The sequence below is a fragment of the Portunus trituberculatus genome, chromosome 30 (genome assembly GCF_017591435.1).
Source record: "Portunus trituberculatus isolate SZX2019 chromosome 30, ASM1759143v1, whole genome shotgun sequence".
NCBI classification, from domain to species: Eukaryota; Metazoa; Arthropoda; class Malacostraca; order Decapoda; family Portunidae; genus Portunus; species Portunus trituberculatus.
This window is the reverse complement of record NC_059284.1, coordinates 7,494,053-7,510,249: the sequence shown is the minus strand read 5'-3', so window position 1 is coordinate 7,510,249 and position 16,197 is coordinate 7,494,053. Positions and strand designations below refer to the sequence as shown.

Below are 16,197 nucleotides of genomic sequence, written 5' to 3'. Positions count from 1 at the left end.
TCCTTCTGATTACGTACTTCACTAACAGATGGCGTGATAATGTGCCTCTGTGATGTTCAACTCTTCATACTTGAGTCACCTTTCCGTTTACAGTGCATGAAAAGAGCAATGGCTACTATGAATACATTTCCTCAATTTATTAGAGATATTTGTGAAAAAAAAGAGAAATAACATGGCTTCCGAAATTCATAGCAATTAATTATACATCCTTTGGTCGCAAGACAGGTAGAAATGAGTGAAAACAGGTAACAAAAACTCACAACACTCTTCCTAATTGCATACCTGAGCAGGTGTTGCGGCGCCACCCTCACGCACAGACCTGTAAAATCACACCTCCGTATAGAAACAAGCCGTGTACCATTCTCCGGTACTTGTCCTTGGCTGTACGCACCACTTAGCATCGGAAAAGCGACCCAGGAGCCTCTTACTTCAACTTTAGCGGCGCTCAAACCCGAACAAAGTATAAAAACAGGAGGGAATGCGTGGCGCGAGTTAGGCGAGGAGGCGGACAATGGTTGGGGGAGATTGGAATATTGAGAAAGGTGCAGGAAGTAGCGAGGACCTTTCCCTGGGAGGCTCTGAATGGCCGGGGCTTGCGTGCAGGTCCTTCAGGGCGCCCCGGCTGTCGCATGAGTCTTCAGCGCTGAATGGCTCCCAGCTTCCTCCCGCCCGCTGTCCTCCCGTCTGTCCGCCTCGCAGCCTCCCCTCCGTCGGGACTCCTTCGGGATATAAAGTTGATGCTCAGAACCATATGTTGTTCCCGCCTCTCTCTCTCTCTCTCTCTCTCTCTCTCTCTCTCTCTCTCTCTCTCTCTCTCTCTCTCTCTCTCTCTCATACTGTCTCTCACTTCCGCCTTCCCTTCAGCCCCTTCCTCCCGCTCTTCTCCTCCTCCTTCTCTTTCTCCCGCCCCAACATCCTCCCTCTGGTCTCCTCTCGCTCCTTTCCGCCGGCCATTCCTAAGTCTAGTCGGGAAAAGATTCTTAAATTTTCCGGGGCACTTTCCTTCATAGCCAAACATACGATCTGCTTGTTTTCCTTCAGTGTTCGCGTCTCCCCTAGACTTTTCAATAATCCGAGAGAGTTTTAAGGCAAGAGAGTTGTGGTGATGTTGTTACTTGTGTTTGTAGTAGTAGTGGTGGTGGATGAAGGTTGGTTTGTAAGTGTGTATATCGTAATAGTATTGAGTTTTTCAGTGTGTACTTTTTATTTCTACCTTTGTTTGTAAATGAAGCGTTGTAGTGTAAAAATTTTGATTTATAGTTATTATGACCGGGGTCTAGAAATGTATTAACCCTTTCATTACTGTGACGTATCTTTACCATGAGTTTTGGATATGATTAGAAGATTGTATTTACATTAGCAAGGGTTTATGGAGGTCGGAAGATTAATGGCCTAAGTCTTCACTATTTTAATCCTCCTCATGATTTTCTGAGGCTGCATAAGATCGCCAAATAGTAAACGCGTCATGGTACTGAAGAGATTAAGGAGAAAAACACATGTAAGCAGTAATATTATCTATTTATTCATCTATCTATTCTTTTATCATAGGCTTTATTGTATTGGAGGGAATCTCGTAATATATTTCCCCAAACACCTGAAAAAATGAGCAATCGAGGAGAGATATTGCTATTTTTTAATCTTATTTATTTTTTTACAGTACAATGCAACAGGAAAAAATGATATCGTGCCATTCATTTAAGACTTCAGTACCATGACGCGTTTAAATATTCATTCTGCTTACTAATAGGTAATTTTATACAGCTTCAAAAACTTATGTCGGAGATTAAATTAGTGAAGACTCTGTCCATTAATCTTCAGACCTCCATAGACCCTTCCTAATGTCAATAAAATGGTCTAATCGTACACAAATCTCTATGTTAAAAATGTGTCCTGGTATTGAAGGGGTTAAAATTTCACTTCGTTATTAAAAAAGAATCTTAAATAGATAAACAGCAGCAGACGTTTAGGCCCGAGTGAGGCTGTTGGTGGTACAAGTATAGCAAAGTGTAATTCCTTGAAACACCTTCCTCTTGACTCAGCCAGGGAGGAGGAAATTAGGCCTAACACTGCCCATCGCCGACACTCGCGCCTTCAATTTGGGTGATTTTTGGTGGCTGGTGTCCTCCTCTTCTTCTTCCTCCTCCTCCTCCTTCTCGTTTCTCATCCTTCCTTCTCCTAATACTCGAAGTTGTCGCCATAACCCGGCTGTTCCTCCCATTCCTGTTGGTCCTTCCTCCTCCTCCTCCTCCTCCTCCTCCTCCTCCTCCTCCTCTTTTTCCTCCTGCTTCTCTTCCTTTTCCTTTTCCTTCCTCCTCTTTTTTTTTTTTTATTTATACCCAGCTACTAAGACGTGTGTGTGTGTGTGTGTGTGTGTTTGAGGTGGTGATGGTGGTGGTGGTGGTATTATATTCTTTGTTTATCTCACAGTCCACTCCTTTTTGTAAACAATGACACGTGACCTCCTCCTCTTGATCCCTCACACACACACACACACACACACACACACACACACACACACACACACACACACACACACACACACACACACACACACACACACACACATGCTCGACTCACTTCACTCCACAAAAACTACACAAACATATATTCCACTTCCTAACCACCACCACCACCACCACCACCACCACCACCACCACCACCACCACTCACTTAATTATTCCCATGACTTCATTAGCGCAGGTAGAGTCATCACATCATAATTAGTAAAGGTGGAAGTAACTTACCTGTAGAAGGGTAATAGGGAGATAAGACATGACCTTTTAACCTTTAAATGACCCTCCCATACCCTCCTACACCCTCCCATTTTTCTCACATTCATGCCCATCTACCACTTGTCTTGTGTTATTCCTTCATTTTTCTTTCCCTTTTTTTTTTCTTTCCTATCTTTTGTCTTCACTACGTCATTTTTTGTTTCATTCCTTCCTCTCCTTCTTTTCCTCTTCTTCTCACTTGCTTCTTATTCTCTCCCCTGTTCCATACATTTATTCTCTCCATCTTTATCTTCTTCATCATCTTTTTCATCCATTATTTCGTGTTTTTTCTCCTCTTCTCTTCTTTTCCTCTATTTATCACTTTGTTCTTGGCTCTGTTTTTGCACTTGTTCTCTTTCCATCTCTTTATCTTCCATTAACTTTACCTATCCATTATTTCGAATTTTTTACCTCTCTTCTCATCTTCCTCTTCCTTTCTTTCATCTCTTCACTGCCCATCGGTCTCCTCCCCTCCCCCCTACACACCTGTCCTCTCCACTCTCTTCATTAGTGTGAGTGGAAGCTATCAAGGTGTTATCTGTGAAGGGTATGTGGTATTACCTTCACCCCTTCACCCCTTCACTCTCAACCCTACACCCTCATCTCTCTATTCTTCACCCTATTCGTGTCCTTCCTCTTATCCCTTTTCCCTGCCTTTTTCTTTTATTCGTATTTGGTTTCTTCTTCTTTCCATCCGTATTTTTTTCTTTATGTCTCTGTTAATATTTTGTACCGCTTATTTCGTTTCTCTTCCTCTTTCTCCTCTTCTTTCTTTTCCGTTTGCCACATTCTCTCTATTCTTTTCTCCTCCTCCTCTCTTTCTTCCAATTTTTCCTTTACTTCTCTCCTCCATCGTTGCCCACACACTTCTTCTCTCCTTCCTCTATTCCTTTTCCTATCTTTACTCATACGCTCTCAGGTCTCCTATATCTTTCTCCTCCACTGTTCCGTAACCTTCCTTCTCTCTCCGTCCCTTCGTCCCTCCATACCTCTGAAATGCCATTACTCTCACACTCCCCCTCTCCTTCTCTCTCCCTCGCACCAAAGTTCTGTGTTAGGTGGCGGCTGGGGAAGAGTTACACAAGGAGACGTGATCCTTACCACTTCCCTCCCTTGCCTACCACCACCACCACCACCACCACCACCACCACCACCAGAACTCGCTGCCACCCTCCCATTGGTCCTACTCTCGTTCCCGCAGTGATACAGATACCGTGCGTGAAGTTTACAATGATGAAGTTAGTCTCTCTCTCTCTCTCTCTCTCTGGCTCTTTCCTGAAACGCTTTATTCGATTTGCTCTTTCAATACTACATAAAAAAGCAGCAGAAATTATTAACTGGGTCTCGAGAGTGTTTCTTTTGTTAATATTGTAGAAGTCTTGTTAATCTGTCACTAGAATGGTAACAGCATAGTTAAAACGCGTTGTTGTCTCACCATGAACATTTTGAAAGGCGATAAAAATGATAAGCTGGGATCTCAACAGTGTTTTTTTGTGTTAATATGTTGTTGATTTTTCACTGTGACTATAAAAAGTAAACCTAGCAACACATGTAGCTTCAACTGTAGTCTTTTGAGTGTCGGAGGTGACGCGAGGAGGTGTTTCTTTCCTTGTCTCTGGTTTCAAGCATCAGGATCTTTGAGTATGCGCTGGTCAAGTAAGAGAAACAATGAAAGATATGAACCTTGACCTTGAAGAACCATAAATCAAACGAAGCGGAGAAAAATACAGTGAGGAAAACTCCCACGACCACCACCCCCACCACCACCACCACAACCCCCACCACCACCACCACCGCTGCTGTCACCTCTCCGTCCCGCGTTACTGTTGGGTTAATTAGTTAAGTGGTGGGACTGGCTGGCCTGGGGTTGATTTCCTGACCGCATGACAGCACCGCCTGGCCTGGGTCATGGTGCACCCCTTCCTCCCCCATCCCCTTCTTTCACTGCTCCCATAATCCCTCCTCTCTCCTTCATCTCCGCACGATATTCCCATCGCTGTCCCGGGCTGTCGTGTACATGTATTGAACTCTACTCTCTGAAACGGTAAATGAATAAATAGATAAGTAAATAAATAAATTGATAACTAAAAATCTTCAATATTTAGTTTTGTTAGAGAGAGAGAGAGAGAGAGAGAGAGAGAGAGAGAGAGAGAGAGAGAGAGAGAGAGAGAGAGAGAGAGAGGATGCACGCGATTTAGAATATCAAAAAGGGTGAAATAACGGGAATAAAGAAAGATAGAAGAAAAGAGTCATAACACCAGCACCTTACAAACCCAGGTAACTGTGCAGGTAACATCGTGCATGTCTTACCTAATTACAGGTGAAAATTACACCATTAAATTACTTCAAGGACACGTCTGGGCCTGGGTGGCTGTGGAGGCACGGGGGGAGGGTGTAAAGTGGGCGTGTGGGTGATGGACACACAATTTCACCACCAGGAATCACAATACGCCCATTGAGAGCTGGGTGTGGGCGTGGGCGTGTGGGTGGGCTGGAGAACAGTGTGTGTCTGTCGCCTGGTGGAGGGTTACAGCGCCGCAGGACAGTGTTGGGGAGGCGCGTGTGTTGTGGCGTTGGGAAAATAGATCAGCTACATTGTGTGTGTGTGTGTGTGTGTGTGAGAGAGAGAGAGAGAGAGAGAGAGAGAGAGAGAGAGAGAGAGAGAGAGAGAGAGAGAGAGAGAGAGAGAGAGAGAGAGAGAGAGAGAGAGAGTCGCGTATACAGTCTACAATCCTTTTCATCGATTTGAATGTCATTTATTACGCTTACGGTATTCCTGCTTCATTGATCACTCATAATTACGTAAATGTGATACTGAAACGTCTTGTCCTCACAGTGAAGAGGTTCGTATTGGCATCAAATATCCTATAAAGAACATACAAAAGTGAAGCTGCAAGGTCCCTTCAGGTCTTCATATGGCGGTCCCTGCATGAAACACCTTATTTCCACCTCACATCTCCATCCATAAATGTACTTAACCCCTTCAGTACTGGGACACATATTTACCATGAGTTTTGTGTACGATTAGACCATTTTATTGGCATTAGAAAAGGTTTATGTGGGTCAGAAGATTAATGGCCACAGTCTTCACTATTTTATTCCCCCCATGAGTTTATGAAGCTCTGTATAAAATCATCAAATAGTAACCAGAAGGAATATGGAAACATGTCATGGTATTGAAGGGGTTAATATCTTTTCTGAAGTTCCATATCGACTGTGTTTCATCGTTTTCTTGTACAAAATTGCCACGTATTCTGTCTTTTATTGCTTCTTTTTTACTCCCTCTCTTATAAATCAATTGGTTATACTTTCACACTTGTCCCAATAACTCCTTACTCTTTCTTGCCCTTCCCCTGCCTCCCTCTCGTCCTTCTCCTCCTCCTCCTCCTTGATCATTCTATTACCTCCGGATCAACCCTCACCCCCTTTGCCCACCCTCACACCTGCTACACTGTACACACCCCCATCCTCTTACTATGCCCACACCTTACACCTGGTTTTGTATTTCTATCTTTCTATAAATCTGATCTCATTTAACTCGTCAATGCTGGGACACATTTATCCTTGAGACTTGTGTATGTGATTAGACCATTTTATCGTCATTAAGGAGGGTCTATGGAGGTCAGAAGATTAATGAACACAGTCACTAGTTTGATTCCCGAAGTAAGTGTCTGATATTGTATAAAATCACCAAATAACAAGTAGCATCGATATGGAAACGCGTCATGGTACTCAAGGTATTAAGAAGGAGGTTTGAAGACATTTATCCCTTTCTTTTAGCTAACTTTCTTGAACCTAAACGTGGACTGGCAACTAAATGAGGTTTTTTCCTCTTTCTATTGCCCTTAGTCATTTTTCCCCTCTTACATAAAAAAAAATACTCACACATGCTTCTTTTTCCCCCGCAGATCTACACAGACTGGGCCAACCACTACCTCGAGAAGTCCCGCAGCCGCCGCCACATCCACGATTTGCAGGCAGATGTCACTGATGGCGTGGTGCTTGCTGAAGTCATCGAGGCTGTCAGTGAGTGTCCTACGTGGTGTCCGGGTGTTTGAGTGTCCGGGTGTCTGAGTGTCTGCGTGTCTGTGTATGGAAGGTGGCAAGGAAGCTGTCACTGATTTTGATTTGATCCTTGTTTTGTTTTGTTGTATCCTCTTCCTCCTCCTCTTCCTTACATGTTGTCTGGGTGTCTGAGTGTCTGTGTGTCTGTGTGTCTGTCTATGGAGCGTGATAAGGAAGGTGTCACTGATTTTGGCTTGATTCTGTTTTGTTTTGTGTGTGTTGTTGTATGTTGGTGTTTTTGGGTGTTTTATTGTGTTTTTCTTTTTTATCTCTCCTTTATTTCTATTTCTTCTGTCTTCTTTTCCCCCTTTCTCCTCTTCTTTTCTTTTTACTTCACTTTATTATCTTCTGTTTTCTCCTATAATCTTTCTTTTCCAATTTATTTCCACTCGTCTTCTTTTTCTCCTCTCTTCTTATTTTCTTGTATCCCATTCTCCTCTCCTTTTTTTTTTTTTTTCTTCTTCTTCTTCTTCTTCTTCTTCTTCTTCTTCTTCTTCTTCTTCTTCTTCTTCTTCTTCTTCTTCTTCTTCTTCTTCTTCTTCTTCTTCTTCTTCTTCTTCTTCTTCTTCTTCTTCTTCTTCTTCTTCTTCTTCTTCTTCTTCTTCTTCTTCTTCTTCTTCTTCTTCTTCTTCCTCCTCCTCCTCCTCCTCCTCCTCCTCCTCCTCCTCCTCCTCCTCCCCCTCATTGATTTCATTACAACCTGACTTGCAAATCCAAACAAAATTTTCCTTAGTTAATCTCCCTAACGTGTGTGTGTGTGTGTGTGTGTGTGTGTGTGTGTGTGTGTGTGTGTGTGTGTGTGTGTGTGTGTGTGTGTGTGTGTGTGTGTCTACCGAAACAAGCGCTTTGACAGAGGACGCCAGTAATCATTAAACGCATACAGTACTTTATACAGGACAGACACATGCACTTACACGACTCAAACTTAATCTTTTAGTGCTGGTATACCGAGTCACTTCTTGTCTTCACGTCTCTCTCACTCTCCGTCTCTCTCTGTCTCTCTCTTAATCATGTTGACTCAAGACTCGGGTTGGTTCGCCTCTTAATTAAGCCGACCCGGGTGAAACTTCATCTCTTGCTGCTTCCCAAGACCTCATGTCCCCTGATTCACGAGGCGGCCTTGACGGGAGAGCTATGCAGGGGTTACTTAGAAGGCGGGAAGTCTGGTCGGTGTGTTGATTTGTTTGTGGTGTTTGTGAGAGAGTACACGTGTGGATGTTGTGATGTAGGGAGATAGATGGAGAGGGGTGTGGATGGGAGAAGAGGGGTGTTATAGAGAGGAGTATAGAGGGGGGAAGAGGAATAGGAACGGGTAGGGATGTAGGTGAAGAGAGGGATGATGATTGGAGGAGGAGAGTGGGATGGAGAGAAATGAAGATGGAGAGAGGGAGTGTGGATGGTGAGGACGGTGCAGAGAGAGAGAGAGAGAGAGAGAGAGAGAGAGAGAGAGAGAGAGAGAGAGAGAGACAGAAATTTACACTTAACACTTACTCCCCATGAAGATAAGGAGACACAGAGGACCACTGACCCTCACGTTGCCTGCCCTTACCCCCCCACCTCCTCCACCTCCTCCTCCTCCTCCTCCTCCTCCTCCAAGACATAATCCCATTGACAAAAATCCTCCCCATCGATGGTCCTACGGGTAATCCTGTTACTCAGAAGGGCGCGCCACTTGTGCCTATTGGGGGAGGTTGTAGCGTGTCCTGGGAGAGAGAGTGAGAGAGAGAGAGAGGGGGGAGGGGTGAGATCATGTATGTCCGAATATTAGAGAACAAGGACATAAAGAGGAATATAACGACGACAGAGAAGGGTAGAGCAAAACGATTGATAGAAAAGAGAGACGAAAGGAAGACAAAGAAATGACAAAGAAAACAGAATAAGATAAACGAAACAAGAAATGAAGAAAAAAAAAAAGAATGAAACGAAGAAAGAATAGCGAGGAATATTCATAATGGAAGAAGAGATATGGAAAGAAGATAGAGAGAAGGAAATTTGGGGATTGAAACAGTGAGAGGAATAAAGAGGAAGGAGATGATTAGAAGAGAAGAAGAAAGAACTAGAGAAGAGAGTAGTGGAATTAGATAGAAGAAAAATACAAGGATGGAAATACGGAAATAGAGAGAGTGAGAAGAACAAGGAAGGAGACGAATAAAAGAGAGGGAAAAGAAAAAGATTGAGAATAGTTTGTGGAAATTGGGAAATGGAGACAAGGCAAGGAACGGAATGAGTAAGAATGAAAAGAAAAGAGGAGGAAGGAATAAAACGAAGGGAGATGAAAAAAGGAAATTATGAAAATGGAGATACAGAAAAGAATAGTGGAGGGAGGTGAATAGAAGAGAAGAATGAAAAAATAGAGAAAAATAAAGAGGAGTAAGATGAATAGGATAGTAAAATAATAGAAATATGAGAAATGAAGACAGGAAGGGAAAAGAGAAAGAGGAGCATAGATAGGGACACGAGGATATTGATTGGCCATAAGGATCTTGAGACTGAATCCTTTATATCCTTCCAGCAATCGTAGGATTCTATATTCTTGCCTACTGCCATCCTCTAGCTCTTCTTCAGGCAATATATCCCTTATCCTCCCGCCTACAGTAGGATAGGGTAGCTTGAGTTTGATTGGTTTGGTTAGGTTTGAGATTATTTATGATATTTTAAGTTACGTTAGGTTTACTTTGGGATCATTTTAGGTAACTTTGAGATTATGTTGTTTTAGGTACAGTTAAGTTTTGTTTTTGTGAGATAGGAACACGCTAGGTCAGTTTAAGGTCATTTTCTTTTTTAATATGTGGGCTTTTCACGGGAATTTATGGCCTAAAGGGGATACTTTTTGTGGTACCTCCTATCTCTAAGCCCACCCGCTAGGAAACCGTTGCCCCGTGTGAGGAAGCCCAACCTACACTCGGACCGTGGACAGGATTCGAACCCGTGCGCTTGGAGACCCCTCGGACCCCAAAACACGCATGGTTCCACTGTACCACGGAAGTGACGGTATATTTGGTTAGGTTAGATTAGGTTAGGTTTCGTTAGATTGAATTAAGGTTAGGTTAGGTTAGGTTAGGTGAGGTTAGATTAGGTAAGGTTAGATTTAATTAGGTTCGGTTGACTTAGGTTGAAATAGGTTGAGTGTGTTAGGTTAAGTGAAAGTTGGCTTAGATTAAGTTAGGTTCCATTAAGTCACGTTACATATAGTTACGTTACATCAAACTAAGTTACATTAGATTCGATTTACTTTATCTATTCCTCTTTTCTTTCTTTGCTGTGGCTTCGCTGTTGTCAGCCATGGTTAAGATAGGTATAGTTCTTCCCCATCGTTCCCTCACTCTATTCTTCTCGTCCATCTCTCCCTTCCCGCCCCCACCGTCTTCCCGGCCTCTCGCCAGGCCAGTCACGTGTCTGAGGGCGCCGAAGGGGAGTCGCTATTAATACTGGGAGGAAGAGAAATAGTGTGCGTTACATAAAGCTTGCCGTAGGGAGAGAGAGAGAGAGAGAGAGAGAGAGAGTGGGTGTAATGGGTGTCGTGGAAGGCATGAAGAATTTTATTACATACTATTAAAAAAGAAAATAAAAGAATAGAAGAGAAAAGAAGAGGGAGAAGGAAGAGGAGGAGGAAAAAAACAACAACATCACATAAACAAGATCTCCTAAAAATATAAACAATAAAAACGAGAAGAACAAAAGAACAAGAAGTAGAAAGAAGAAAAATGAGAACAGGAACATCATAACCACCACCACCACCACCACCACCACCACTAACAACAACAATAATAACAACAGTAGCACCAGTAGCACCCACCGCCGTCAGTCTTTTGTCCCTCGTAAGCTGCTGTACCCCTCCTCTATAACCCGCTATAATGAGACACACAGGCCCCGAGACACTGTACTGGCGAGGCGGCGGTGACACGAAGATAAAAAGCAGCCGCACCACTAGAGAGAGAGAGAGAGAGAGAGAGAGAGAGAGAGAGAGAGAGAGAGAGAGAGAGAGAGAATATGTAAGGTTAGAATAAGTTAGGTTAAGTTTGATATTTTATGAGATAAGGTCATGTTAGATCAGATTAAGTTAGATTAGGATATAATTTTCTTCCATTCTTAAACACTTCATCTCCAATTTTCAACATGTAGTATTGGAAGTTCACACACAGACATTCAAACAGACAGACAGACAGACAGACAGACAGACAGACACCACACACATAAACACCCTTTGGCACTCAATCACTATGGAGACAAACACCTTAAGATAAAAAACACAACATTACTCTCACGTAAAAAATAGACAAACAATTAAATCTATCAGGAAACATAATCTATAATCTATTTGGACTTCAGCTTATTAACCCATAAGCCCTCACACCAGTCCCTTACAAGCACCCAGAAACCCACATCAGATCTATCTAGCCCTTCAAGCCCCAACAAGTCCACAGCATTACATTCCTTAGAAGTCCCACCCATGATTCCTCCAGCCCTACAAACCCTGAAAATTCCAAACCAGCCCCTTATAAGTCCCAACCATGCTCTTTCCAGCACCTACCATTCCTTTTGAAGTCCCTCCCGTGATCCCTCCAGCCACTGCAAGCTCCGAGAAGCAGTCACCAACCCCTTAGAAGTCCCACCCATGATCCCTCCAAGCTATACAAGACTCAAGAAACCAATGCCAGCCCCTTAGAAGTCCCATCCATATCCCTCTAGTCCCTCTAAGCCTCGACAATTCCACATCAGCCCCTTAGAAGTCCCACACAGGCTTCCTCCACCCCCTACAATCTAGACAAGCCCATATCTACCCCTAGAAATCCACCCCATATCCCTCCACCCCCTACAAGTCCTGACAAGCTCATACCAGCCCCTTACAAGTCCCACCTTTGATTTTTCCAGCCCTGCAAGCCCCAATAAGTCCTGCATCTGTATTTCCGAATTCCTACGACTTGTCTTCTTTTAAGAGGGAGGTCTCGTCGTATTTGCTTTCCAATTCTGGCTGACGTTTTTCCACTTTTTAGAGAGCCAGCACTCAAGTGGGTCTTTTTTTAATCTTTTTTTTTTCTTATCTTTGGCGGGCCCTCTTCCCTACATAAAAAAAAAGAAAAACAACCTCTACAAACCCACTCTATATCCTTCCAGCCCCTACAAGCCCCCACCAGCCTCTTAGAAACCCACCCATGATCGCTCTAGCCCCTGTAACCCCCAACAAGCCTCCAATCAGGTAGAAACTCACCACAAGTATTAGTAATCACCATATTAATGAGTTTTTTCCCTCTTCTCTTCCGCAGCTGGGCAGAAAGTACCTGATATCAATAAGAAACCAAAGAACTCTACACAAATGGTGAGTATAATGAAAGTTTTACCCTCTGCAACCCCTTTAGTACCATGACGCGTATTCATATTTATTCTGGTTACTAATTGGTGATTTAATACAGCTTCAGAGACTTATGTGAAGACTCTGACCAATAATCTTCTGGCCTTCATATACCCATCCTAATGTAAATGAAATTGCCTAATCATACCCAAAAATCAAGATAAAAATGTGTCCCAGTAATGAGGGGTTAATGAGGAAGCTTTGTGTGTGTAAAAAGAAAGTGTGTGGTGGCTATGCATGGAGTTACGGTGGTGTAGCCTGCGTTTGTAAGAGTGAAAACCCAATATTTACAGCGCCAGGTTGCTGTTGCTTGTCTTAAAATTGTGGTAGGTTAGTAGTAGTTAGAGGATTACATAAACCTTTTTTTCTTTCTTTCTGGTGATGTAAAATGCATTTATAAACACGAAAAACCAACAGAGAGAGAGAGAGAGAGAGAGAGAGAGAGAGAGAGTCCTGTGGTGACCTATCTTCATGTCACGGTACAAAGGAGCTAATAAGGCCACTGAGGTCACGAGGTCACACACACACACACACACAGAGCCCCGCCCAGTGCGAAGGTTCAGCGTTGATATAATGTAGTGAAATATTTGCCCTGTGCGTTAATCTGTTGTGAATATATTGCCGAGTAAAATGCTCTTTATATACTCCTAAATGAATTACAGCAAGAATATGATTATAAAAAGGAATCCTGTTTTTGTTCAGCTTCAATACTTTTCTGTAAGTGACTGTTTCTTCTTTCCACTCCTTTCATCTTTTGCTGTTTCGTGTATCTATTTTCTCATGTTCTTTTCGTGTTATCTGCAGTGTTATCTTTCCATCGCAATTTAAGTCTCCGTCTCTCCCTCTTCCTCCGTTCACCTCCACGTCTCTAATCTTCTTGTTTGGTTGGTAATGTTTCCATGTAGTAAAGAGTTATCACAAACCTGTTTTTCTGCTTTTTTCTGATGTGTAACCTTTTGTCATTGTTTTTCATCAAGTTTGAGGAGTAATAACAGCCTCGTGTCATATTGTTTTGTCAGACAAGTGAAAGTCATGTCAACCTTTTCTCTTCTCAAATGTTTTCCCACTCTTTTTCTCAACTGTTGATGAAACACGATCTGCCGGGAGGTACATACAAGGGTTTACAAGTGTTCTCCTGATTGCAGTGATGATTTAACAAGGTTTCTGCGACATTTACATCAACAAAACATCGCGAAAACTGCAGTGATATTCTTTGTGGTCTTTTATTTTCCGCTCCTCCGAATTTCTTTTAAAATATTATTAATAATCTCAAAAAAAAAAAGTTCAACCCGTTCAGCAGCACCAGTATTGTTAAAGTGACACGGGTACACTTTACACAGCACAGGTCGCGCTCCACTGGTTATGCACACTCAATATTACAATGCAGTGAACGTGCGAGGCTCCAGGCATTATAATATTCGCACATCGTTTCCTCTTCACGGGCCTGTTTATTCTCGACTTTATCTGTTTCTCTGCGAGTCGTTGATGCTGAGAGGCGTCCACCTGTCTGGCCGCTGAGTTAATGTGAGATGCAGGGAGGACGAAGCGTATGAAGGAGGAATGCAACAGTGTCTGATATGAGGTAAATATCCTTCTGGCTCTTTAGGGACTGGTATTTCGGTGGATCTTTTTTTCATATATATTTGGTACCCGTTGACTTTTGCTTCTCTTACATAGAAACAAATGTATGGGAGAGGAATATGACGTGGAGCGAAGGAAGAAGTGAAGAAGAAAGGAAGAACAAAGCTAAGAATATAGTCTGAAATGATATTAAAGGAAGGAGAGAAAGAGGTGAGACAGAAGGGAATAATAATGACCGTGTGTGTGTGTGTGTGTGTGTGTGTGTGTGTGTGTGTGTGTGTGTGTGTGTGTGTGTGTGTGTGTGTGTGTGTGTGTGTGTGTGTGTGTGTGAGGTCACTCTCTTTATAGCCACGCCGCCCTCCGTCAGCAGTTAGCAGCGGGTCACCCTTGCAGCATCACACTGACCCACACAACAAGGCAGCTCTGTCGAGCCGCCCTACAGACACACGCTTGCACTCACGCTAGCAATATCCCGCTTGACGAACCCAGCCGATGATTGCAAGGAGTTTCTAATCCCGCCGCCATTGCCACCACCCCTTTGCCCTCCCCACCCATCCCATCACCACTGCTACCACTACTACCACCACTACCATCATTACTTGGGCACTTATCCTTGCTTTCTTATTTATACATATTGCGACAGGCGAATAGCTGAGTATATATACAGTAAACACTTCGGAGAGTTTGATATATTTAGTTATTTTGCTACGAGAGATAAATAAATGATTTTTTTAAAGTTAACGATGTGAGGTAATGTGTTTTTTTAGCTACTCTGTGATGATAGAAGTTGACGGTGACGGAGAGACTGAAAATATGACCTCAAATCTTGCCTGCTCCTTGAGAATAACTTGTCTACTACTGTGCTACTATTACTGCTACTACCACCAAAAGTAGTACAACGATTCCCACCACCACCACCACCACTACTACTACTACTACTACTACTATTACTACTACTACAGCTCTACAATTCACCCAGCAATTATAGATTCACACAAGTCACCAGTGTTTGGGCAGAGCTTGAGTCAACACAAACTGCTCCTCGTGGCGGGCGGTGGGTGCGGGCAGCTGGCGGGTTCGAGGAGTAAACAAACTAAGGAACCAATACCCAGCTGAACCTTTCGTCCCCTTAGCTGACGTTCTTGATCTCTCCTCCCACGCAACAATGAGTGGCTACAATTCTAACTGAAGTGCGTGAAGACTCGAAGCTTTGGTTAGGAAAGAATAGAAGGGGAAAGGAGGTTAAATTGCAAAGAAAACTGGATTGGCTATGAAAGAACAGGAGGCAGATGAGGGAAGGAATACAAAGGACAAGAAGGAGAGAGAATAAACTGATACAGACATTTTAAGCTTCCGTAAGTCACAAATTAGTACACGTGGCATAGTACAAGTAGAAGTAGCTGTAATAGGCGAAGAGGGAGAGATGTAGGAGAGGTGGACTGTGGCAGGTGTACAACAGGGCGAGAATAGGATACCGTGTTGTTTACTCTCTATGATCCTCGCATTTGGAATACTTTATGGACAATGTGCGGACTAAGAAACCTTGATTTACGCCGTGTTTATGCAGTACCAAGCAAATATGGCTTCCGCTGACACGCACCGTCCGCGAGATATCAAAATAAACTATGAGAGAAATCCAGTGTTAGCAGTGTCGTCCACTTTTCACGACCTCCTTGCTGTCGTTCAGGCGCGTGGTTTATGGAGGCGACGAGTCACTTGCTTGTACTAAATGTCCCCGTTAGACCAAGAGGAGAAATTTAAAAGTCTGGATGTTGAGTCTTGTTTAATTTAGAGTTTGACAATTGTGAGTAGTTGGGAGAGAGAGAGAGAGAGGGAGAAAGAAAAGCCAGCATTTATAAACGCTTAGCTCTCACCACCACTATTTTCAAAGGCCATTGAGATGAGTAGCTAAGTTTATAATTACGTTCCTCCTGTTAATAAGGTAGAAATCTTGTTAACCCTGTCAGTACTAGGTGACATTTTTACGCTGAGTTTGTGTATTAGTAGACTATTTCATTGATATTAGAAAGGGTCTATGGAGGTCACAAGACTACTGGTCAGACTCTTCACTATTTTAATCCCCATATAAGTTTCTGAAGGTACATAAAATCGCCAAATGATAAGCAGAAGTAATATGAAAACACATCATCGTACTGAAAGGGTTAATCTATCATTAGAACCAAAGAAACATCCCTAAAGACCCATGAAACTTGAACTAGAGCCTTTAAAATGTGGGGGCGCTGCGCAGAATAGTTTCAGAATAAAAACCATTAGATTACATTATTGGAGTTCTCAAGAGCGTTTCTTCTTTTGATATTCTAGAAATCTTATTAATCCATCACTAGAACTATAAAACCCGCCCATAGAAACCATGTAACTTCAACTAGGGTCTTTTTGTGTGTAGTGAAGGCGCAGTACTGTGTCTGAGTG

General features: G+C 42.9%; 1 protein-coding gene across 1 annotated transcript in view; it reads left to right on the top strand.

Moving 5' to 3' along the window:
• Window positions 1–16,197, top strand: part of LOC123510804 (neuron navigator 3-like) — a 700,801-nt gene that overhangs the window by 144,148 nt on the left and 540,456 nt on the right. The window contains 2 exon segments of the mRNA XM_045266186.1: window positions 6,680–6,797; window positions 12,101–12,153. Of these exon segments, the coding sequence (XP_045122121.1) occupies window positions 6,680–6,797; window positions 12,101–12,153 (171 nt within the window).